The 25,654-nt window shown below is 36.9% G+C and overlaps 1 protein-coding gene across 4 annotated transcripts; it reads right to left on the bottom strand.

The window, feature by feature from the left end:
- Window positions 1-1,663: 1,663 nt before the first annotated feature.
- LOC108110290 (transcriptional regulator ovo) lies at window positions 1,664-25,398 on the bottom strand. Of its 4 annotated transcripts, none has more exons than XM_017219288.2 (5): window positions 23,576-25,398; window positions 5,853-7,346; window positions 4,027-5,672; window positions 3,046-3,720; window positions 1,664-2,955 (listed from the first exon to the last, which is right to left on the bottom strand). In XM_017219288.2, the coding sequence occupies exons 1-5, from the start codon at window positions 23,991-23,993 to the stop codon at window positions 2,770-2,772; spliced, it is 4,419 nt and encodes a 1,472-aa protein (XP_017074777.1). In that variant the 5' UTR covers window positions 23,994-25,398; the 3' UTR covers window positions 1,664-2,769. The 4 variants fall into 4 exon arrangements, with proteins under 4 accessions (XP_017074777.1, XP_017074776.1, XP_017074775.1 ...); XM_017219287.2 differs by having other exon boundaries at window positions 4,027-4,479; window positions 4,534-7,346; window positions 23,576-24,992; XM_017219286.2 differs by having other exon boundaries at window positions 4,027-7,346.
- Window positions 25,399-25,654: the final 256 nt, after the last annotated feature.

Raw genomic sequence — 25,654 nt, 5'->3', positions numbered from 1 at the left:
ATAAACTATACAATTATTTGTATAAATATCTATATGCGTAAATAAATGTAAAGAGAGACAGTGAGAGAAAGTGAGCGAGAATTGTGTGAAGCAAAGAAATGGAAATTAAAATATTTAACAAAAAAAAAAAAGAACAACAAAAACAAAATATATTACAAATTGGCGCAATTTGCTCAACATATTAAGAAAAGAAAATACATCTTACAAAAACATAAAACACATTTCAAAGCAAGTTACTTTCTCTGTTTTTAACGTTTTTCATTTTCTTTAATTAATAGTGGAAATTTTAAGGAATTTAGTTTAACTAATAAAAATGAAAAACGAAGTAGCCGCGAAGCAAAGCCATTAAAAACAAAAAACTACTCGAAGAAAATTAAATAAAGAGCAACAACAAACACACATATATTCAAATTCATGATAATAAAATAAAAAGAGTAATAACAGAGAAATAATTAAAAACACGAAAAATATGAAAACGCATAAAGCCGAAAAGAAACCAAAAACAATCTAGATTTTATTGTAATTCCGTGTCTGTGTGTATTTCAGTAATTAATGTAAAAAAAAAAAAAACATATAAAAACCCAAAATAAACAAAAAAAAACACAAAAATCTAACAATAAAATCAACAAGATCAATATGAAAAATGGAACCACAATCCGAACAAAAAAATTGTAAAAAACCAAAATAAAAACCTTTGAAAAAAAAAAAAAACACTGAACATAAAAAATGAAGGACAAAACATAAAGAAACTAGCGAAATAAATAAAATAAAAAATATTTGAAAAAAAAACATCAGTTCTTTGGATTTTTTTAAGAATAAAAACTTTAGTTTCCATTTCAAAAAACAGTTTTTTTAAGTCTTACATAATACTTACCCAAACCCAATTACCAAATCATTAAGGCATATTTTTTATTTTGTCATATTTAATATTTATTAATTAATTCGCTTCTCATAATCTTTATATATAGTATACATAATTGATAGTTTAAAAAAAAACTCTTTCATTTATCAACTAAACAAATTTACCTTCTTTTTTCCAATTTCGTTCTATATATATTAAATATATTCTCTTTTGTTGAAATTTTGTTTTTTCTTGTTTCGTTTCATACAAAATTCGTTTAAAAATAATGGTGATAAAAAAAATTTGGAATTTTTTCTTGGAAGTCTAAGATTTTAGTTTAATCAAATTTTTCACTTCCGTCTTCATTTTCCGAGTTCAAATTTTGCCTAAACTAACTAACTAAATTTAAGTAAATATTTAGGTGTGTGTGTGTGTGTGCTGAACTGATATTTATATATATATATATTTATGTGTGTGTGTGTGTGTTTGTGTAATTATGTGTGAGTGAAAGTTTTCTAGTTAAAACTAATTTTAGTGAGGGAGAATATTAAAAAATGGACTTTTCCTTTGCCAAGTTTCGATTTGCTCCCTCGTTTATTCTTCTTTTTCTTCTTCTTCATCATAATGGGGGGCTGTACAGCGGGCGGTGGGCATGGCGCCGCAATGCACAGCCCCCAATACATAAATCTTAAAGTATAATCCTTAAATCCGATTTGTTTTTCATCCTTATATTCCATTTAAAACCAACACCAAGCGATTGCACAAAAAACCCGTTGTTGCTTACAACAAATTAAAAGAAAAAAAAAGCGTTAAGCTAAAAAAAACAGTAATAATAATGCAGTTTAATGTTACGAAATCATGGAAATCATTGTTTCCTCTCCAATCGTAAACAAATTCAAACTCAAATTCGAATCCAGATTCAAAGCATAATTCTAACTTATACATATGAATTTTAGGTCTTAAAATATATATATATATATATATCATCGGATATATGTATGTTTACATAAAATATGTTTTTGTTTTTAGTGTTTTTGTTCAGTTAAGATCAGTACAATTGGTGGTATTGCTTAAAATCTACGATTAATATATATTCATAGAATCATTTTATACGCAATTCGATTCGATTTTTCCATATAAAGTTTGATTTTGTTGGGCTATGACTTCATTTATGAACAACTTTAGTTTAAGCTTTTTTTTCTTTTTGTTTCTTTTATCGATCTTAGCCTAGATTAATTGAATGTTTTTTGCCTCTTTGCAATGTGGTTTTGTGATTAAGTAATAAATATTTATGCATATGGTTGGTGGTGGTGGTGTGTAAATATGTTATCCTTGATCATATTTCTTGTTTTTTCTTTTTTTTTTTTTCTTTAGGTTTCTGTTGAAGACAAATAAATGCAAACGTTTGCAGCTTGTTCGGTTGGTAGCTCCTAACATCTTAACATCTTACAACTATATCCTTTTTTTATATATTCTCTGGTAATATAATTCCTATATACGATCGATAATCCATAATTTGTGTTTTGCTCAAAGCATCTTCTAAACAGTTTCTTAAATCTAACGATAACTTTTTGACTAAGAAACGGTATTCCAAAAAAAAAAATTGTATATATATATATATAAAAGTAAAAAACGAAAATTCAAGATTAACTATAAACAAAAGAGTTGAAGTGTTCAAGTGTGAGATATAGAGATTGATTTGCACAGCAAAGTGAGTGGGTTGGTTTAGCATGATACTGTAGCCTAGTAGAGCTATAATAACTAATAACTTATGATCTAAGCAAAAATATACATAATAAGCATAATCTCCAAAAATTCCGTATCCTCCGCGGAACGGGGGGCAGTTTTCAAAAAACTTCAAAGTCACAATGTGTTGGTTGCTTAAGTTTGTTCGAGTTCTTAAAATTCTAAAACATCACCATCATCGATTAATTATGCACAGGCATGGGCAGCTGACCGAGCAAATTGTTGGCAAACTGCGAGTTGGTGAACTTAAAGTGCCTTTTATCGTAGAACTTCAATAGTGCCGGCGAGAACGGATGGTTGTTCTTCAGATGCAGATAGTGCACTTCCGGTTCGCAGGTTGTGTGACCGCATTCCTCGCAGACATACATCTATAAACAAAAAGTAGGTTTTAGTTTAAAGGACTTTCTTCGATTTGAATACAAAAAATCATGAATAACCCATCTAAAACCCATGCTTACCTTAGCCCTGCGCTCCTTATAAGCGTACTGATGCTGAACACTGTGCACCTTCTGGCAATGCGACTCCAGGGAACAGCGCTGCGTGAAGCTCTTCTCGCACAGATTACACTTGTACGGTCGGACGCCCGTGTGGGTGCGTGTATGCCGCTTGAGGTCGAAGGTGTCATTAAATCCTTTGCCACAGAACGTGCATAGATATCGCTTGATATCCGAGTGGCATTTCATGTGACGATTAAGCAATCTTTGCAGCGAAAATGTCTTCATACAGACGCGACAGACAAACTTATTATTACCCGAGGATGAATCCTCGTTGGCGCCACCAGATGAGCCCATGCAAAGGGCTTCGGCGGAGCCGTGACTGCTGGCATTGCTGCTTGCACTGCTGTTGCTATGGTGCTGATGATGTTGCTGCTGTTGCTGTTGGAGGGATTGCTGCTGTTGCACCGATTGCTGCTGTTGCTGCTGCTGCATATTCTGCTGTTGCTGTTGTTGCGGCGAGCCTTGCTGCTGCTGTTGCTGCTGCTGCGAGTGGTGGCCATGCTTGCTGAGATCATCAATGCAATCGATGTTGCGTATTCTGTGATGGCCACCATGGGCATTCTCCACGGCCAGCGGGTTCTTAATGCCATGTCCACCGTTCACAAACTCCAGCTGTAGATCTGGCGGTAGGCCCAACTGTTTAAGAAATCATAAAATATTAATTAATAATGGTTACATCTTGGGTTTATTTATATTTTAAGGATTTAACTAAACAAAGACAATCACAGACAAACACAAACAACCGGTTGGGAACACATAATCGGGTTGGCTCATGGAAAGGATCGTTGGAAAATGACAAGGTCAGGTCAACCGTTTACCACCAAAAAACTTTCAAAGAACTGAAATGTCTTCTCAAGAAGTTTCTCAATCCTTATAATAGCTTTTTAGCTAAACTATTGGAGACCATCACTGTCCAATTTCCGACTCTACTTCCGCACTTACACGCCGTTGCAAGACTTTGCTCTCATTCAAAACTGAAACAGTGGGCGATGGCGCCAGCAATCCTGCTGCAGTGGCCGCCGCCGCCGATGCCAAAGATCTCAAAGTGGTGCGGTGCACCGTCTTAGTGGCCGGCACTTCGGGCGAGGATTTCAGAGTGGATATAAGTGTGATCATAGTAGAGCCATAGGCCACCGCCTTGGCCCGACCACGCAGCTTTCTGCCCGAAGAGGATGGTGGCGCTGATGCTGGTGGTGGTGGTGATGGTGTTGTTGGAACCTGAGTTCCTGATTCTTCTACTGGCGTCACCGTTTCCAATGTAAGCTCTTCGGTTGGCAATTCGGTTACCTCTGGTTTGGTTTCAATATATGGCTCTGGCTTAACTAGTACATCCAGAGATACCATCTCCACAAATTCCGTATACCTGGTGGTCTTCATCAAGGTGATTTGCTTTCCCTGTTTTTGCTGCTGTGATTGAGTATTAAGTTGCTTAACAAATGGAGTACTTACGCTTTGGATGAGTGGCTTGGTGTCCAGCAAGGCGGCTGCTGCCGCTGCCGCAGCATTGGCATCCAAAAGTGGACTGTTGCTGCTACCACCGCTGCTGTTGCTACTGTTTGTGCCGCCGGAGCTGCTGCTACTGCTCATCGGTCGCTGCAAATGAGCAGCGGCAGCCGCAGCAGCAGCAGCAGCAGCCGCCGCAGCAGCTGCAGCTGCAGCAGCAGTCGGCGAAGGCAGTGACATGTTGCTATTGTCATGTCCATGGCCATGATGATGCGAATGATGAGACTGTTGTTGCTGTTGCTGCTGTTGTTGTTGCTGGTGGTGGAAATGATGCTGTTGCTGTTGCTGATGATGTTGCTGCTGTTGCTGTTGAGCATACATATTATGCTGCTGATAGGCAACGGCATGTTGCTGCTGATGATGCGATTGTTGCTGTTGGCTAAGCAATTGCTGCTGTGACATCATGGCAGCCTGCTGCTGATAACCACCGTGCTGCGTTTGCTGTTGCATCATCAGGCCACGTGTGGCATGTTGATATGAAGGCGGTGGTTGTTGCTGAACATGTTGTTGCTGTACATTATGCTGCTGTTGCACATTATGCTGTTGCTGCTGCACATTGTGCTGCTGCTGCTGTTGCACATTGTGCTGTTGATGATGCTGCTGTTGTTGGTTGCTGCTATTCCTGGCCATATTGTGGGTCAATTGGGTCAACAGATTCTCATGCAGGGCATCCAATTGGGATGTATTGGCATTATGCTGCTCAACGGGCGTCACCGAATCCGGTGTCAGCGATGGCGTGGACACCAGCTCGAAATCCTGACGCGGACTGGTGGACTCCTCATCGTCCACACAGCTTCGCTGCAGGAATGAACTCAAGTCCACGGCATCGGATAGCTGTTCTAGCAGATGATCGGTCTGAGAACTCAACATCAATGTAGCCGTAAACTGCAACGGATCGACGGCACCATTGGGACACTGACCCGAACTGGCCAAATCCGACATAATAGCATCCTCATAGGCGCTGGCATTGAATTGACCGGAGCTGCCCATTGTTGCCTGGATAATGTTCTGAGCGAAGGTTCCAATATCAATCTTCGCCTCGTCGTACTCAATATCCGGTTCATCCTTGAGTATTATGCCATAGGCTGAGGGATTGCCGCCATAAAAGGGATGACCCATCATCGATGATTGACCACCATTGTTGTTGTTATTATTATTATTATTATTATTGTTGTTGTTGTGATGATGATGATGATGATGATTATGGAATTTGGAATTGGAGTCGTTATAGTTAGAAACACTGGCGAAGTTTAATAGATTATTACCGTCGAGATTATTGTTTGGACCACCAACTCCTCCGCAGTTGATGTAACCATTACCTCCACCACCACCACCACCGTTTGCCGATGCTCCACCGCCAGCTCCTGATCCTCCACCACCTCCGTTCCCAGATCCTCCTCCGGAACCTGCTGACATTATGTATGCTGCCGCTGCTGCGTTTTGCAGGAAATTCGCTGGATTTGCGTTAAAATGCGAGTGATTACCACCGGGACTTTGGCCCGTATTACTGCTGGCCGTGCTCTGTTGGCCGCTCTTTAAGCTTTCGTAAAATGGTGGCAATGCACCCGTTGGCGGTGAATTGGGTCCGTAATTCCCTCGGCCGTCACGACCACCGCCCATGCCACCACCGCCTCCGGCACCGGATCCTGGTGAGCCAGCACCGCTACCGGCGTTCTGGTTCCCACTAGATGAACCACTGCCGCTATTTTGGCTACCAAATCCAGAGGATTGAAAACCCTGACCGGCAGCACCGCTAGAACTGCTACTGTTACGACCGTGACCGGCTGCGGCTGCCAAAATACCAGGCAATGAGCGCACCAATCGCGGATTTAGCCTTTGGGACTGGGCCAACAAGACGCGGGCAGCCAAAATGGTGCTCCTGCGTCGTGCCTCACGCACCTGTCGTGCTCTTTCCAGCCGTCTGGCGTTCAGTTCCTCATCAGAATCATACGATGGGCTTCGTCGCTTGGGAACGTGGTAATCGATGGGTTCCTGTTGCTCTGGGCCAAGTTGATCCAATGGTGGCAGAAGGAAACCACTTCGGCTAGTTGGCAATTGAGATTGCGGTGCCCGTTGGATCACCGAACAGCGAACAGCGGGCGCAGGATCACGTGGAGGCGGCGGACTTGGTCGCTGATCCGCTGGAGGCGGTGTGCTGCGCAGGCGCAAAGATAAGGGCTTAATCACCGGCAATGGAGGCTTCTCATCGACAATTAGCTTGCAGCCGCCATCCGAATCGGAATCCGAATCGGAGTCACTTTTCGGTGAAGCTGGTGAGGATTGTTGGGTGAGGGTAAGGGTTAAGGACAGATCCTTTGGCTCTTGGGGATATTCCTTGCGTTGAGCCTGGGTTAAAACCACGCCGGTATTATAAAAGCGTGGGCGTGGTGCTTCTACACCCACATCCACAACTTCGTCTTCGTCCTCCTCTTCCTCTTCTTCGCCCTCCGCCGCCTTATCTTTGCTTAGCTTTTCTTCTACTACCACCGCTTCCTCGCTCTCTTTTACTTTCTCCTTCTCCTGCTGTTCTTTCACTTCTCCTTCGTCGTCTTCTTCGTGAATTTTTGGTATGCTGATTGGGGAATTTTCAATTGTGCAGTCTTTTGTGGTTAAAACGGAGGTGGCGGCTTTACTATTATTAACCAAATTATCACCTTTGACAGGCGTTATGGGGTTAACAATATTATTTTGTGCTGTTGTGGTGGTGATAGTAGTGGTGTTTGGGGTTAAACGCTGTAGCAATTCAGCAGCAAAGTTTTCTGTAATACAAATAGAATAAAACAATAAATAATTAAGAGTTGGTTTAAAATAAAATACTTAACTAAAGTATAAAACAATAAACGAAAAATAAGAACTTTATAGAACTTTCGAGAGCAAGCTAAAGAAACAACGGAAAATCACCGAAAATGAGAGAAATTACAAGTTTTGTCTTTCAATTTTTAAGATCCGTTCACTTGAGCGTTCGCCGTTTAACTGTAAAAAGGAACGGAATTTTTTTCTACGAATAGTGATCTTCCTTTTGTCCCACATTCGTCAAGTGTCTGAGCTGCATATGTGTGTGTGTGTGTGGGTGCCAACTGCAACTTCAGAGTTGTCAAGGGGTCAAAAAATTAGGAAATTTAAATATAAATTTAAGCTCTTAAAAATAAGCTTAAATAATAATAATACAAAGAAACTAGATCAGAACAATGCAAATATATAATACAAGTTCAATAATAATCAGTTATAAATGGCAATTATGTTTTTTCTATTGATTTTCGCTTTTATCTTATCTACTCCCCCTCTTCCTTTTCTCCAGCATACATGCTGATGATGAAAGCGCCCTCTGACGTATTTTCTTTGATACTACTAATTTCGAAGGCTTTTTCTTCATTCGTTGTTAGAAATTCAGTGAGAGAGGTCGTAAATCAGTGCGATCGGCTAATTATGCCGATTACCAATTACAAGTGCAAGTGCAAAGACAAAACAAGTGAAGACAAGGTGAACCACTAAAAGCCGTCTTGGCTTTAAATCAAAACAAGTGCAGTGCAAAAAAGAAAAACAACAACATGTAAGCAAGAAAACCAACAACAGTGCATAGTTAAGTTATTGTTGCTTCGATCAAGATCAAGGCTTTTTATTAATGTGCTTGTGTGTGTTTGGTGGCGTGGGTGTTGTTATTGGTGTGTTGTTTTCTTGTCCCTTTGCGAGTGTGTAATTGCATACATATGTATGTACACAAATGTGTTTTTGCAATTACATGAGTGTTTGCAATTACAAATGCCAATCACGCGTTTTGCTATCTCGCTCTGTTGGTCATGGTCAACTATTGCAGTTGCTGCGCAGTCGACGCCGCATAAATTCTAACTGTCAAATGTGCGCGCACACACACACACAAACACAAACACTTTAAAGCCTTGGTCTTAAATGTTTTTAAAAGCATTTAAATATATTATAAGAAGTGTATACAGTTTTGAGTTGAAAATTTAATAACCGTTCCACTGTAAATTCAAAAATAATTGATCGTTTGCCTTGTTTTAACGCATTTTTCCCCTCACCCTCGTGCCAAATACCTGGCATGCCATTTATGTTTTTAATGGGTTAATAGATATACCACGCCCACATGGCTAAATTCTACACGCCCAGCTTCTATATTTACATGGGTTCTACATCTTACATGTTACAAGTTTTTAGTTACGCGCGTGTGTGTGTGTGTGTGTGAGTTTGCATTGCCATAGTTGTAATTTATTTTATTGTGTTAAGGTCAAGGCGAATTGTAAAATGTTTATAATTACACACAAACATACACACACACACACACACTCCAACTACAGTAAAAATGTTTGAGCTTGAGTTTTTCAAGTTGAAAATGAAATGCGAAAAAGGCGGCATTTGTTACTTGTTTTTTTTTTTCGTATCATTTTTGTGTGTTGCTGCCATGAGGAAATGAATTTCAATTGAAGTTGTATTTTGCGATATAAAAAACAAAAAATACAACAAAAAAACAAAGCACAAGCATTGACCTCGAGCCAACAGCAATTAAAACAAAGTGAGAAAAAAATAAAAAACAAGTAAAACTAAAACAATTAGAATTTTTCTAGCTAAAAAGAGAGGGCAATAATTGCTGATTACATAGAGTCCCTTTCAATCCATCTCGCTCTAGCCAACGTTGCAGAGTTCAATGGACGATTTATCCTTTACCGTAAATCAATTTACATACTCGCTCTGTCAAGCGAGTGTGTGTGTGTGTGTGTGTGTGTGCTTGAACTTTTCAATTTAAATTTATGCCCCACTGAAATCGTCGGCTTCCACCGATTTTCGTCTAGCGCAAAATGCGTCGTAAAAAGACACAACAACAAATATCAGCAAAATGAAGAGATAAAAATTGGGAGAAAAGACTGAGATAAGACAAATACGCAAAAGGTAGGCGAAAAAAAAGTACAAGCTCAAAATCAGAAGAGATAAGTTTATGTGTAGTACAGTGGGAGAAAATGAAATATTTTTAAAAAAATATTAAACAGATATTATCATCTAATATCTATAAAAAACTCATTTTAGGTAACATTTACCTAATACTATTATTTCACATTTAATGTTAAACTATTTATTTAAATTTTCTTTGAGTGTACTATACTACGTATATACGTAAATTGTGCATGGCAATGCCGACAAAGCCGAGCTCTTCGATACGTACCGTTGAAGTTGTCGTCTAGAATTCGTAATTTACGTTTTTGTTTTGCTTTGTATTTTTCGCGCCTCCCCCTCCCCCCTTCTCTATGTACATATGGATTTTTGAAATTTTACGGGTTTGCCGCCTGCTAATTGGGTAGATGAACCCAGGTTTTTCAGTATTCTGCGGGAATTTCCAAGTAATTTAAATTAAGTATTCCCTTCTGAGTGGGTGGGGAGTTTTCCTAACTTTATATTTAGTTCCTTGTTGTGATGTTAGGTTCCTGAATTATGTATTTATAAGTTTTTTTTATATATTCGTTGGTTTTTTTGAGGAAGACTTTATACTTTTATGCGGGTGACACCTGAATATAATGATAAATAACCTGAAATTCCCTTAAAAAGATGCATATAAAACCTAAGCCAGGGCTGTTTAACTTGTTTTTTTATGAAAATTTATAGAAAAAATATTAGAAAATGAAAACTAAAGGAAAAGCAAACTTATTAAACTTAAAACAATTTGAAACTTAGAAGAATTGTTAATAAAAATAATATATAAAAATTATATTTTTCTATCTAGAAAGAGACAATTTTAGTCAAATTCCAAACGCATTCTCAACTTATCTCATATTGTATTCCTGGCATGAACGACAATTCGATGACGGCACACCCACCCACCCATACATCTACCTCCCCCTTTTGGCCTTCCAACCTTCCTTCTTGGTCTTGTGCTTGTGCTTGTGCTTCTTCATGTTTGTTTTATATTTCTTTTTTTGTTGTATTTCTCAAGTGGTTCTCTGTGTGTCTAATTGCAAATGCCAAACACGTTGACAGAGGCGGTAACGTTTTCCAAGCAGCTCTGCCCATATACAAATCTTTATTTATACGATATTTGACTAAATGAGTGAATACATATATAGCTGACTTAATGAATATATATATATATATATATCCAGAGTTAAAACTCTTGGATTCATCGTGTTATTCATAATAATAACGCTAATCATGCTGCAGCATACATACCATAAATTGACCTCAATATTAACAACATGCACCAGGTGCTGTGTTTGTTCTCTTGATTAGCTATTGTTTAAAGCATTTAGTAATGATCGAATCTAACAGATAATTGCTATGGCTTATAGTGCAAAAAGAAGAGGTAATACTCTTCGAAAATCTCTGATAAAAACATTAATTAAAAGTTGTAATTTTCATTAAAAGAAGTTTTTTCTGGAAGTTTTTAAGTACGATGGGGCAATGTCAGCCCTCCGTTGATCCATGAACCTTTAGCCAATCTCCTGCTTGGGGGTGACCCACTTGGGTATACGCATGATCCACCCCAGCAGCCACCCATCGAAACTTTTGCTTTCGCAAAGCTCTCAAATAAGCTCTCAAATATAATAAAAACTAAAACGATTGCAAATGTCGAACGGAATTTAATAGAGCATGAAACTAAACAGAAAACGTTGACAAATGCAGAAAAAAAAAAGTATATATATTTATATATATGGTAGACTTAAAATGAGATGGAAATAAATGCGAAAGTTTGGTTTGGAAGTGTCATCGATTAGCCGACAGACAGCTAATCAATATCCTGGCTAACTGACAAGTGCGTGTTGCCAATATTCTTTCTTCTTTCAAATGTCCAGAGCCGAAAAAGTCCAGAAAATTATAAAGAATAGAATAGCAGATGCAGGAGAACCCTTGTCAAGAAAAAAAAGGGTGAAATAAAAAGAACTTAAAGAACGGCAGGAAGGAAGGAGCTTCCTGTGATCCTGCCAAATTGATGAATGCATCCGTTTGAAGGAAGAGGAAGTTCGAGCTTCTAACAGGTGCTTTTAAGGTCCTTTCCCCGATCTGTTTTTCTGACCAAATGACCTAATGTCCTCGCGCTTCCCTTACAAATTATGTAGTGTAGTGTAAAAGCCTAAACAGCGAACCCTTTTTTTTTTTAGTTCGCCAAGTTCCTGGCATCAGCATTTAGCAATTCTAATGCCAAAGAGCAGCCAAGTGTTGTGCCACAACCCATTTGCAACACGATCCGATCCGATCGGATAGTGTTTTTGTATTTTTTTTTTGTTTTTTTGTAGTCTTTATTTTGGGTCTGTATCAAGATCAAGATCAGAGACCCTCGGGACAGTCTATAAATTTATGGGCTCCTTTTCTTCGCTGCCCCAAAATGAATTTGTCTCTAACGCCCAATTTGGCTTTTGGGTTTTTGTTAAGGTTATTTTTTTTTTTGTGTATTTCTTTCGGTTTCTTCCGCTTCAGCTGCTGCTGCTGCTGTTGCTGTTGATAGTTCGATTTCTAAGGGCTTTCGAAGGTCTTTATTAGGGCCTTCCGTCTCGGGTTACCCACTCATTTCATACCGCTGGCCGGCAAAACTTCAACTTAAAATGCATTAAGTGCCATGCAATTAAGTTTTTATCGATCCTCGAAAATCTGCCCATCGATTGCTGCTTTTGTTATATGTTTATATATGTATATATATGTATATATCTTTCTTTATATATATGTGTTTGTATTTATAAACATGCCCTCTTCGAACGATATGTTTTTAAGTATATAAATTATAAATTGCCGACGCGTTAACAAAATAATTTCGTTTAACTTAATTACATTTTTTATACATTCGCTGGGGTGTTGAGTTCTTGTTTCCTCTTTTTTTTAGGGTTTTTTTTTAAGGGGGGTTTTACCAAAAATGTATAACTTATTTTCCAGTTTGGTGCCTAAGTCTTTTGGTTTTAATTTGTTTATGTCAAGAAGTTCTTTGCTTAGTTCTTAGATAGAATTTTCCTTCATAGACTTAGTTTCTTGGTAAAATTTTTGTACTTTTTTTTCGCTGATCTTAAACGCATATATATATCTTTCTGCTGCTGCTTCGTTTTCAAGGTTGAAATTGCAACGAATTATGGCCGCTGCTAAATGTTGGTTAAGCATTTAATGTTTTAGTATGTGAGATATCGCTGTTCGTCATCATCAACGTTGGCAACCACTCAGGGCCTCCAACTTGAAGCGTCTTAAATTGCAAACCACATGGATATGGTCTGAGTGTTTAATGTGTGTGAGTGTGTGTGTGTGTGTGAGTAGCAACATTTTTACACAGAACAAAAAAAAATATGCAAAAGAATGTTGAATGAAAATGATTGAATGAAGTTTTAGGATGAAGTTTGTAAGTTTAAACTTTCTGTTTTAGTTTTAGATAAAAATTAACTTATTATTGGCATTATGAGTTAATCATCTTTTAGAACATTTTAAACAGTTTCTCAACGTGCAGCAGCAGCAGCATACACAGTTACAAGCAAGCTGTGCTGACATGTGCTACGTTTTGTGCAGCTGCTAATTACAGTTGCTTTTATTTATTCGCTGCCAGCAAGCAGCATGCATTTGTTGTTGCTGTTCTAATGCAGCTTTTATGTGTGTGTTTTTTTTTTTTTTTTTTTTTTTTTGGTATTAATGTCAATGCTAACCTTGCTCTCTTTCATTTGACTCGTTTACATTGCAATTTGTGCTGTTATGTAGCCGCTTAGACTTGAACTAAATATGACATTGACAAATGCCAAATATGCTGGCTGAACCAGATGGCCAAAACAGGTGATTATCCTGGTTGGTTATTAGAGGAAATATAGATAGTTAGGGTTAAAGTATGGTTAAAGGAGTTTTGATAGAAGATCAATATCAATGAAGCTTATCAGATTTATCTCGAATTTCCCTTTCAATAATCATAAACCATCCCTAACTTGCGATACCCAACTTGACCACATTCAACCCACCAACTTAACAAACAAATCGAGGACGCACTAAACAAAAGTGCAACAAACTGTTTAACAATAATAATGAAAAAGAAGCTGAAAACCAAATGAAACAAAAAAAAACAAAAAGATGTTTGTTTGCACACGGCTATGGCTATGGCTATCGTGCATTTGAATGGGGCAAAGTTTTAACGCAATTGCGTTAAATGATTTGTAAGCCAGTGCGGCAAAAAAAAAAATAGAGGAGACTGCACCCTGTTGTTTTTGTTGTCAATGTAAAAAAAAAAAAAAAAAAAAAAAAAAAATGTTAATGAGGCAAGCACGAACTGTGAACGGAAAATCGCTTTTTGGTTCTATATATATACGGTTAGATATATATATGAGTATATATTCACAGATCTTGGGTATATAAAATATAGGTGCGGTTAGAAAAATATTATTATCATCTTTTTGCTTTTGAATATTTTTCAAATATATTTTCTAAATCAGTTTTTTTACAGATCTAAATCGGTTTTTTCCCCCAAACTAAAGATTTATTACTCAGTAGTAGAGATCATGAGACATAGGTGGCTCTATTGCCTGTAACAATTAGCACATTGCACATGGCCAGCCTTCGACGGTGCTTTTTTTGAGGTTTTTTTTTTCTTTCAGTTAGTCAGTCTATTTAGTTTGTCAGTAGGTTAGTCAGTTAGTCAGTTAGTCAGTTAGTCAGTTGGTCAGTTAGTCAGTTAGACAGTCAAACAGTTTTTCCAATTCGGCCGAATGCAGTTTTTTAGTAGCTATTTAGCATGCTTCTTTGTGCTTCAACTCTGACACACAGACAAATGAGACAAACAAAATTTAGGTCAACGCATATAATATATATTCATTCTAAAAACAAAGTAACGCTCTTCTCAATTGGCAAGTCTACGTGTGAGTTTTGTCTCTATATCAATATATATTCTAATTGTATTGGTCAGTTCCACAAACAACAATAATAATTGTGTAAAAAAAAAACACACAATAGAAAAAAAAAACAATAGAAAAACAGTAAACATTACGTTGACAAACAGATTGGCTTGGCGCGGCTTATGAATATAATGACTAGAAAAACGTAACGGAAATTCATCTCGAACGTTGTGAGGGAAAATAAATTCATTGATATATGACTTGAAAAAAAAAAGCATGATGGGTAAGCGGTTAAGTAACTAGTTCTTTCAGCAGTTTAACTTTAGCCTTCGAAACAGGTGGATTTTAATTAATTGCAGGCAATTGTTAATGAGACAAGTGATGAACCTTTTAAGAAACTAGTTTCGCGATCGATTTACTCTTATTTTTTTATATATTTTTAGCTTAATTAAGCAATGGGTTTAACCTTAAGCGGGTTTTATATTTTTGGAGGTATTTTTAGTAAGTTTATTCTGGATGGTAGACCCCTTTAATGTCAAAGTAGCCTTCGTTTCATTAATTTATTTAAATTATTTGGTGATGTATTAAAATATATCTTAGTTTTCCAGCTTGTTCTTGAAGTTTCTCTTAAAAAATTAACAAAAATGAAAAGTTAACCAAACCAATATCCATATAAACTTTTTTAAACCCAAAAAACTGCAATTTCAGATTTTATTTAAAAACTTAAAAAGTCTTAAAAGGCTTCTCAACATTTCCCTTTAAACTTTTTCTGTTTTTTCCCATTCTGCTGCTTTTATTTGTAGTTTTTTTTTTTTTTTTTAACCGCATCTGGTTGACCTTGTCATACCGTTATATAGGCCCCTCGCGATTACAACATTAATATCATCATCTGTCAACGGCAACAACGAGCACGTTGAAATTTTTTCTTTTAGCAAAGGCAACTAAACAAAAGCATCAACGGGTGGGGGTAAAAAAATCAATAATGATGATGAGCAGCGACGACGACTTGCTTAACTCTTGCTCTCAATATCTCAATACTTATTGCTAAATGCGAACGGAGAGTGAAAAACCAAGAGAAGCACCGCGCTCTGCCTTGTTTTAACTGTAAACATATAACAAAAGTTTTTTTTTTTGCTTTTTCGCTTTCCAGGAGTTGGGTGACCCACATTTGCATACAGAAAATCAACCAAAAAAAAAACGAAACCGAAACAAGTTAAAGGGGGAAAAACAGCAACAACAACAACAACAATAACAGCAAGAGATTATGTTAAGCAAACACCCACTTACAACACTTCTCTGGCTCATCTTCTCCCCCATTTTTATTATAATTTTTTTTTTTTTTTGATTTTTTATTCCATTTTTTGGTTTCATTCGACTTTTTCGGATTTTGTTACAAATATGAAATTATGCGTATAAATTTTATTTTGGGTCTGAAAAATGAAATGAGCCAAAACCGCAACGAAAAAATAACAAAAACAACAACAGCAGGCAGTGTTTGTTGTTGTTGTTGTTGTTGTTGTTGCTGTAAATGCCGCTCTGTTCATTATGACGTAACTGCTGCTGCTGCTGCTGCTGTGATTACGGACCCGGTGTTAATACAGTTAAAGCGGCCTAACCTTGAAAACCGGTAGATTTTTTTTCTTTATTTCGTTTTTTTTTTTTTTTACTCAATTTCATGTGTGTCCCACTCTTGTGTGTGTATATGTGTGTGTGTGTGTATGCATATCATTTATTACTTGGCTTTTATTTATAGTTTTTGTTGCTGTTAATGCTGCTGCCACTGCGCTTTGTTTGTTGACTGATTATTATTATTATTATTATTATTACTATTAGTATTATTCGATTTATTCGTTTTATTATGTTTGTTGGTAATTTTCACTTGCTGTCCCGCCACCAAACAAAAGACTTAGGCAACGAACTTGATATTGATATTGAAATATTTGACATTTGTCAATAAATGAACGGTTTGGGGTGTGTGTGTGTGTGTCTGTCTGTGCTTGTAAAGTGACGACAAATTTATTTTAATGTTTATTTTTTGTGGTCATAAAAATGTGGCGAATAGCAATTTCATATAATAAGATAGTTGAGATTTGATTAGGCAAGAGAATAAGTTCAGGAACTTGTTAAGTAGCAGTCATAAAAATATATTTATTAACTAAATTTATATATTTATTGGCTTAATATATAATTTAACCCTTAAAAACTTACTTAAAACGAAATAAAAATCGTAAGAAATCTTCTTCATTTTACGAAATCCATTGACTTGTCATAGTCAAGTCTACAAAACAAAACAAAACAACAGGTACAATTTAATTTGTAGCGCTGCTGCTGCTTCTGCTGCCCACTCGAAATCCGATAATGTGGGTGCGATAAAGATGCATTTGCAGAGTGTGTGGAAGCGAGAGAGAGAGGGAGAGGAGCAGCGAGCGATCATCGCATATGGCATCTCGACAAAAAGTTGCATACAAAACAAACATCTGCATACAAACAGATATGCAGGCATCCATTATATACAAAGATATATATACATATATATAGATATATATATATATATATATGTACAGATACATAAGTCTTTTCAGGTCAGGGTTGACTTGTGACTGACTAAATGAATGAATGAATGACTGCATGAAACTGCATTTAGCTGCGATTGTCTCTCTTTTTTACTCGCACGACTAACTAAAGCATTGACAACTCGTACTATATAGTTGTATTCGCCTCCCCCCTCGCCCCTCGCCCCCGCCCCCTTCCGAATCAGCAAGATATATACCATATGCGTTAAGCACATTGCATTGGAGGCTGAGGCTGAGGCTGAGGCTGCACCTCTGAACTGGTTTTTTTCCCCCCAGCTTTCGGCTTGACAAACACAGCCATTGACAAACTGATCAAGCTCACACACTCACTCACTTGTTTTTACTAAATATATATATTTATATACCTATATAATGCGGACGTACATATATAGATCTTCTCTTCTGTTGTTGGCAGATATGTGAAATTTCATCGCCGTTTCGATTTTAAAAGAAATTTCATCAGAGGCCAAAAAGAGAAATATACAAAAACCTTTGTCTTTGTCTCATTCGGAAATTGTGCAATTTAACACAGCAGCTCATCTGCCGCAAGCCGAAAGTAGCTCCCTCTATTATTCAATTATGCTTAAAACCTATGGATTTGTGAAATTTCTCGGCCATTCCGTTTTTAATTTTTTTTTTTCTTTCTTTTTCTTTTTCACTCGAAGAGAGATTTGCATAAAATTGAAATTTGTGTTTCGATTTGAAATGGTTGCAAAGTTTGGTCACCACTGTATTTCGCATTTTTCGGGAGGAGGATTAGGAGGATTTCCCTTTCGATTATAAACTTTATTAAATCCCAAAACCCAAACTCAATTTAATTTAACTCAAGACCTTAAAGGCGGAAATTCATTTGCATACAATAAAAAATAATAAATACAAGTTTAACGCTTAACGCTCAGCAAATAACTTAAGATGCAGCCATTACTATAAAATGCTAACTATTTAAGCTTGATTTAATTGGTAGCTACACTAGGCTAGCTATGTTAGACAAATTCGCACACTTGAGTTTACGTTTGCCATTGAAAATATATCTATATCTATATCTAAAGTTTTAACTATCGAATTACACCCCCAACTCCTTCGACTTGGCATTTATTTAATTTGATTTTTTGCACATGTTTATTTTTGTTTAAAGCAAATAAAAACCGTTTTTGCTGCCTCTTTCGAGCGCCTTTTGGCCGGGTCGAAACGTGTTTATTTATTATTTTTTTTAATTCGTTGATCTTCTGCCAACAAAAACGCAAATATTTCACAAAAAAACAGTTAACTTTTTTTCGTATTTCGCTGCTGTTGTTGTTGTTGTTGTTGTTGTTGTTGTTTCTGTTTGATGTTAACATCAAACGAGAATGAAAACGAGTTCTATATTAATTGTGGTTTGTGCCTTTTGCTGCCTTTGATTACAAATGTTATAAAAACGTGTTTAAAACAATAAAGAAAAAATCTCAAAATATACAAAAATATATCAAATGAAACAAGTTTTCCTGATAATAATAAGATTTGTTTTTTTTGATTTTTTATAAGAAATTTGCAGCCAATGCGATTTACAAGTTATTGACACTTGCGGTGTGCGATTGCAGAGGAAAACTGAAGAGGGTGAAGAAGGTGAAGAGGGTGAAGAGAGTGAAGAGGGTGAAGAGGGTGAAGAGGGTGAAGAGAGGATGAATCAAATCAAATCAGAAATGAACAAGCAAAAAGCCAAGCCAGACGAAATTGCCGAATAATTTGGACAATTTATTTGTTTTTGGCCCAGCGAGTTATTTATGGAATAAAAAATTTTGATTTTAAAAAGCAAAAGTAAAGCCAAAGCGCGGGCTATTGGAAAATATATTTTGTATAAAATTTAAATATTTAAATATTTTATATTTTAATATTTTATTTTTCATATTTAATGAGTATGTATTTTTGGAAATTATATTTTAAATTTAAAGCAATTTCTGGCACGTTTGGAATATATTTTTTAGATAATTTTATATTATTGAGAATCTTATATATTCCTATTGCTACTTTCTGATTCTTCTCTCTTTTCCTTTTCAACCACTTGCATTGATCTTATCCCATTGGCCTATCCATATCAAAAGGTAATTCAATTAGAAATAGTTGCTGCTCATGGAAAAATAATGCACTTTCGTGTCGAGAAGGGGGAACAAAGGGAGATAGATACATAGAGGGAGACAGGGACAAAGACAAAGAAAATACACGCACCATCATCATTATCATCATTGCGCTGATCATTGCTCATGATCACGAATATATATATATATATATCTTTCCACTGCGCCTTTCTGTTCTTTCTTCGTTCTTTTGTTCTTCTACAACGCTCCTTCTTATACATTTTCTTCTTCTTCTTCAACTGCATACCAAAAAAAAAAAAAGGCAAAAGAAGAAAAGAAAAACACCCAGCAAAGGCGAACAACAAAACTCGCTTCCTTTTTTTTTTTCAAATGTATATTCTACGTTCTTTTTGCTCTCTTCTTCTGCTGTTGCTGCTGCTGCTTCTTCTTCTCCGCTTGGCAGCACTTGAGACCTGTTTTTTTTTTCAGTCTCCATCTCTTTCTTTCCCTGCCTGCTCGCCCGTTTCCTTTGTGCTGTGTATTCTTGCTTGTTGATTCACTGCACAAAATAAATCTCGGCTTTGAATGTTATCGAGGTGTGCAGGATTCTCTCAGGTTGCCCTTTTTTTTCGCTTTTCTCTTCTCTCTCTTTCCACTTTCCGATTGTCAAATATCGTTTTTGGTTGCCAGATTAAGGAAAATACAAAAAAAAAACCCTTGGCACAGGTAGATCCTCGATCTACACAGACAAACACACCCCTAGTGCATTGTTTTATCAGTCTTTCGGCAGGTAAAACTAATGCCAAAAAAACAAAATTATAAGGAACCAAAAAAAAAAAAAAAAAGGAAGGAAAGAGATGAGAAAAATAAAGCGAAAAATAACGAATTTTCAGTGGCCTATTGGAGAAATCAAGTTCGCTGTCTCAGTCTTTCGATGGAATGCCTAATGAGTGAGGAGGCCGAGGACTTGCCAAAACTTGAAAAAGGCAAATAAAACGTTGTAATTAAATCAGATTTTCAATATGATTCTTATTCGGATGATGTTGTGTTGATTTTGTAAGAAGATGAAACCAAAATGTAAATGAATTCCTATAGGAAATGATAAAGGGAACTATCTTTTACCCTTGTAAGTTCTGCAAGCGCAGTTTCACTTCAAAATCTAGTAGATTGGCATCTTTAAGTTTATGATATCTTTTAAGAAGGGGAAGTTATACCAAATATAAGGCTTGATTAATCAATGCAGAGTAAGAGGCTTCTCATTGATTTACATTTGTTCAATCAAATGGAGATGACCATCTTAACTCCAATTAGTTGAAGATCTGAGAGTGTAAAACGACTGGCGGGGAGGGGATCAACGAAGAAAACAATAGAATTGATTTGATTTCCAAAGAAAATCTCAACGTCTGGGCACTAGCACTATGAGGTAATGGGTTTTTGGGGTTTTCTGTTGTCTTTCTCTTTTTGCATTTACCATTTTACCTCATTTACCACTTGACTTTTGCTTTTGACTCGTCGTCGTCAGTGTTTTTTTTTTTTTTTTCCATTTTTCTTAAGACGCGCAGTGAGTGTTGTTTGCTGAGAGGGTTCGGTGAACTTGTGGTCTTTTGGTCTGGGATCTTTGGAGAAGGGTCGGTCGCGAGGTTTTTAAGGGAACCTTTCGCTAACTTCCGCTCGAGGATTGCAACATCTGCGTGTAAATGCTGTATGCATGGTGCTTTTGCAATTGCAACTTGCAGTTCTAACAGCTGCAGAATTTGCATGGATCGCTCTCCATTTCTTTTTGGTTATTTTAATGCCTTTTTTTTTGGAAATTTCTTTATCGTTCGATCGGTCGATCAATGAATTTCCTTTCGGTTATTTATTGACTTTTACTAGCGGGGGCCAAGAGAAATTCGCGGCATAAAGATCGCTTGCCGAAGATAGAGAAAAATGTAACAGGAAGTTATGATCATAACTTCCAGCTGTAGGAGGGGAGGGTACAAGAAAGAGAAAAAAAAAGGAACTAGGAGGAATTCTTCACCATATATAATACTTATATACGACGAGTATTGCATGAAGTTCAGTTCAGTTTTGGTTTTCTCGGGCAACTCTTTCTTGGATTTTATGCCTCGTCTGATTTTTTTTTCCTTTTAACAATGTTCATCCTCCAAGGCCCTTTAGCATTTCACAAGCTCGATTCTTTTGCCTTTTTCTGGCTCTTCTGGTGGGTTTCTTCGCCCCGTCTTCATTTCGACTGGTTCTACAAGTTTTATTATGGCCAGTTGCCTTGACTTTGCTTAGGCCAAATGGCAGACGATGTGCCTACAATGCACAACCCCACCCAACGTCCGCATCCTCATCCTCCTTCTACTCCTCCATCCATTTCCACCTTCTCCAACTGAACTTGGCTCTCATGATCATGATCATCATCATCATCATCATGATCAACTTAGTCATTGTGTTTAGTTGGAACTTTAGCGCAAGTCTAGGCTGCAAAAACCAAACAAAAAAAAAAGGAAAAGAGTTCTTTTTCTGCTCCACACTCTTTTCGCTTCTTTGGAGTTTGGTTTTGACTTCGGCTGGGGCGGCTCTTCATCTTCTTCTGGCAAAACTTGTACTTTTGCCTGGTCGAGAGGAGATTTTGCTGCTGCTGCTGGTGCTGTTGTTTGTTGTTAGCTGGCTTTTAGTACCTTGTACTTTGCTAGTTATATAATTTTTTTTCCTTCTTTTCTTTCGTTCTTGTTGCGGTCTAGAGTGTAAGAGTGTGTGTGTGTGTGTGTGAGTGTGCGCTCAAGTGTGTGAAGTTCTTGGCCATGGGCACACAGCCCACTAAAGGCAAGAAAAACACGAACCGTAAGCGGTAATTGAACAAAAAGTGAACAAGCCAGTGTGACCAGCGGGGTTTAGGAAATCAGAGCAGAATAGGATAACTATAAGGGTAGGGAAACAGCATGAAAAAAGGCAAAGAGTTTATAAGATAACTTTAAAGAACAAAAATATTTTTAGAAATCTTAGTTAGCAAATTACTTTCCTTAGAGTGACCAACTTTGTTTATAAAGCAAGAAAATCAACATTGTAAGATAAGAACCCTTTTAAGAATTGCCATAAATATTTAATGAAGAAACTTATTAACGCTCAAAGCTTCCCCTAACAGCAGCTTGCTTAGAACATAAAATTGTATATAATATCTAAAGAAATTCTTAGCAATTTTCCTTTAGCCTTATAAGGTTGCGAAACGATTTCCCTTCAAATAGCTTCTTCCATTACAATATCCGCAGAAATCATAAAAAATTATACAGCGGAAGTGTTCATAATACATTTTTAAGTGGATTGGGCGATAGATGGAGAAGCCTAGAAGACTACTAAGACAAAGGGAGACTTGGGCGGTGATAAAACCGGGAGGAACTAAGAACGAAGCAGCGCGCAACGTGTTATTTAATTTAATAAATGTATATAACACTCCACGCGCTTCATGGTAATATATATAGTAGAGATATATATATAAGCTATAACCATGAAATATAATGCCTGGCCTGTGTAAGGGGGCACAAAATTATGAGGCTGCGTGTGAGAGACTATTCTGTTGAAATGAAGCCGAGCCGAGCCGAGCTGAGCTGAGCTGAAGCTTATGGTTGAAAATAAATATATAGTTATGGTTATAATTAAGGCCCAGACAAAGGGCAGTTTAAAATGTTAAGCTTAGAAACAAAAGACTTGAGCGAAAAATAAGGCTAAAAGAATGCAGAATGAAATTCACTTTCAAAATAAAAATCGAAATGAACTTAATTAATAAATCCATTCGAGAATCGAAGAAAGTTCTGTCTCGCCGCCTAATCATTTATGAAAATTTAAAACCTTTAACCTAAGACCAGACCACCGCCTAAATCGTAAAATCGAAATGACTTAATAAGCATGCTTGACGGTGCGATTATATAACAGAATCAGAAACAGAAAGACAGCACAGAAAAAAAATAAATAGAAAGAAAACTGAAAACAGAGCCCAAGATCAGAACAGACTTTGGTTGGAGTTTTTGGCCAAAAAAACAGAGAAAAAAAAATCAAAATAAAAACGCTTACGAAATTCAATGAAAGTGATTGATGTCGAAGTAAACCCATAGCTCCGCTTTGGAGAATGGAAGATAGACAGGGCAGATTTAGATACAAAGATACTCTAGGGGACGAGTTCGTCATGGTGTGGGCGAAAAAAAGCAAAAAAAAAAAAAAATGTATCTAAAAACAAATAACAAAAGCTGCCCAAAAGAGTGAAGCTTGAAATTTTGAAAAGATTTCCAAGCAATAGATATCGCCAGTTTGTATTGCTTGCCGATATTTGCCATCGGCCAAAGAATCTAACAGACTGACAGATTTGTAGCAATTATTTATCGGAGTAAATTAAAATTCTTTGCCTTGGCTTCTTTGGCTTTTTGTTTGTTAGCTTTTAGAGAATGCCAAAGGAATGCTAGAATTTATGTTGGATTTGGATTTTGAAGATTGAATCAAACTGTCTTAAAAAGGATTTTATAAGAAACTTCCTAAAGTTCAGAATATTCTCGAATTTTCATCCTTTTGCTAATTCTAAGTTCTAAGTTCATAAACTTACCATTTTCAACTTTTCCCGTAGCTCGTTCGACTTCCAATTCCGCAGGATTTTGTATTTGATTAAGGTTCTGATTTTGATTTTGATTGAGATGATCGAGACTGTGACGCGATTGTCCGAAATAGTGACGACGATGGTGGAAACGCTTGCGCGTGAGGCTCAACGGTTGTTGATCTGAATCGGGCACCTGTCCGAGCACCTGTTGCCCCTGACCTTGCGGTTCCGGTGGTGTTGGTGGTGGTGCTGGTGGTTGGGCGCTGGGCGTTGGCGAAGTACCGCTGCCGCCACTACCACTAGTGGGACTGAGTGGTGGCACCAGACGCTCATCATCCTGATTTTTGTGTTGCAACAAATTTTGCGATTCTAGCAAACGCTGTTGCTGCTGATGCAGGCGATTTTTGATCAAGAAAATCTTCGGCATGTTGAAGGAGGATTAATCGGGGTTGGAACAAGTTGCAATTTGTGCGATTTGCAATTGGACGATTAACGATAAACGATTAGCGATCAATGAAACGCGAAACGCGACCGGTTACACGCGACGAATTCTTCTCAAGGAGGCGGAGATTATTTTTTTTGTGGTGATTTTTTATTTTTTTCCTTTTTTGGGTGGACGAGGGACAGTAAACAGTGGGTCCGAAATAAACAAAACACTAATCCAATGTGTGTGTGTATGTTTGTTCGCCGCTCGTCCACTGAGTTTTAAAAAAAAAATTGTTTGATTTTTAGTTTTGATTTTGTCATGAGCCGAGCTCAGGCCAACTTCTGTTTGGCCCTCTTCATGTCTTTTCTAAGTTTTGTCTTTTTTTCGATTCTTCAAAGTCGAAAGAAGAGTCAATTGGAAAGCCAAGGATTGTAGTTTTTTTTAGGGGGTTCTGTCTTGGGTAGGGTTTATTTTCCTTAAAAAACACTTGGAAAAAAATGTACTTGAAAAAAAATTGTCTTGTGGAATTTTTTTGTGTTTTATAAAATTTTTAGAAAAATAATTTTTCTTGGGTTTTTTTTTTTTGCAAAAAAATATTAGTTTTTAGTTTTGAGAAAAGTTGATAAATTTTTCTCTAGTTTGGGTTCTCAAACACTTTTTGGGTTCTTTTTTCTTCTTTTTTTTTCGACGCACTTGTAAAAAATATTACTTGAAAAAAATTTGTTTCTGTTTTGATGGATTTGAATATATATATTTATATATATTTTGATATATATTTTTTGTATAATGAATGCACAACACAGTGTTTTATATTGTATATTTGATGTGTGTTTTGTGTAGTTTGCTTTGGTGTTTTATTTTTTTTGTTTTTTGGGTTTCGCCCAGGTGAGTGTGTTGAAGCGAAAACACGTGCATTCACAACGCCGGCTCGCCACTTACTGTATTCGAGGTAGTCAGTTAGGCCAAACCAAAGTCAACCGATCGATCTCGCCGCTACAACAAACTCAGTTAGACGGCGAATTGAAAACACCGTAAGTCGAGAGAGAAAGAGAGAGAGAGAGAGAGCAGCGGCGGCGAAACTTCGCTTTCGTATGAGTCAGAAAATAACGAGATATTCGCCGCCGCTGCTGCTACCCAGGTGAGAAAAATAAAACGGCGAAGCGAGCGCGCACCTGTGTGAGAGAGAGTGAGAGTGTTTTGTGTGCGTTGCTGCCTTTGCCTTTTTGCCTTTGCCTTTGCCCACTGCCTTTGCCTCATTTCGCTCACATAACGTTTCTCGTGCAGTTTCTGGCTCTCTGTATCTCTCTCTCTTTCTCTGTTTCTCCTCAGAGTCAAGGTAGTGATCATAATGATGATCACGATCATGATCAAGATTCTTTCGCCTTGGCTATTTGCCGGTTGAGATGGTTTTTACTCGAGCTCCCAGGAGCTGTACTTATTGTACTTAGAGTTTGAGTTGATTGGTAAATTAATTCAAGATTTGGAAAAAAAAGAAGAGATTTCAAGGGTTCTTCTGTGGGGTTTTCAAATCGAATAAGAGTAGTCAATATATTGAAATAATTTTAAAAATTTATTGATAATATTTTAAGTGAATTTTTACTAGATAAACTTATAAATATTTTATGATAAATTATAAAAATATTAATTTATAATTTTCCAGA

This window comes from Drosophila eugracilis, unplaced genomic scaffold (genome assembly GCF_018153835.1).
Source record: "Drosophila eugracilis isolate 14026-0451.02 unplaced genomic scaffold, ASM1815383v1 contig_2147, whole genome shotgun sequence".
Lineage (NCBI taxonomy): Eukaryota > Metazoa > Arthropoda > Insecta > Diptera > Drosophilidae > Drosophila > Drosophila eugracilis.
The sequence above is the reverse complement of the archived record's forward strand: the minus strand, read 5'-3'. Positions and strand labels throughout refer to the sequence as shown.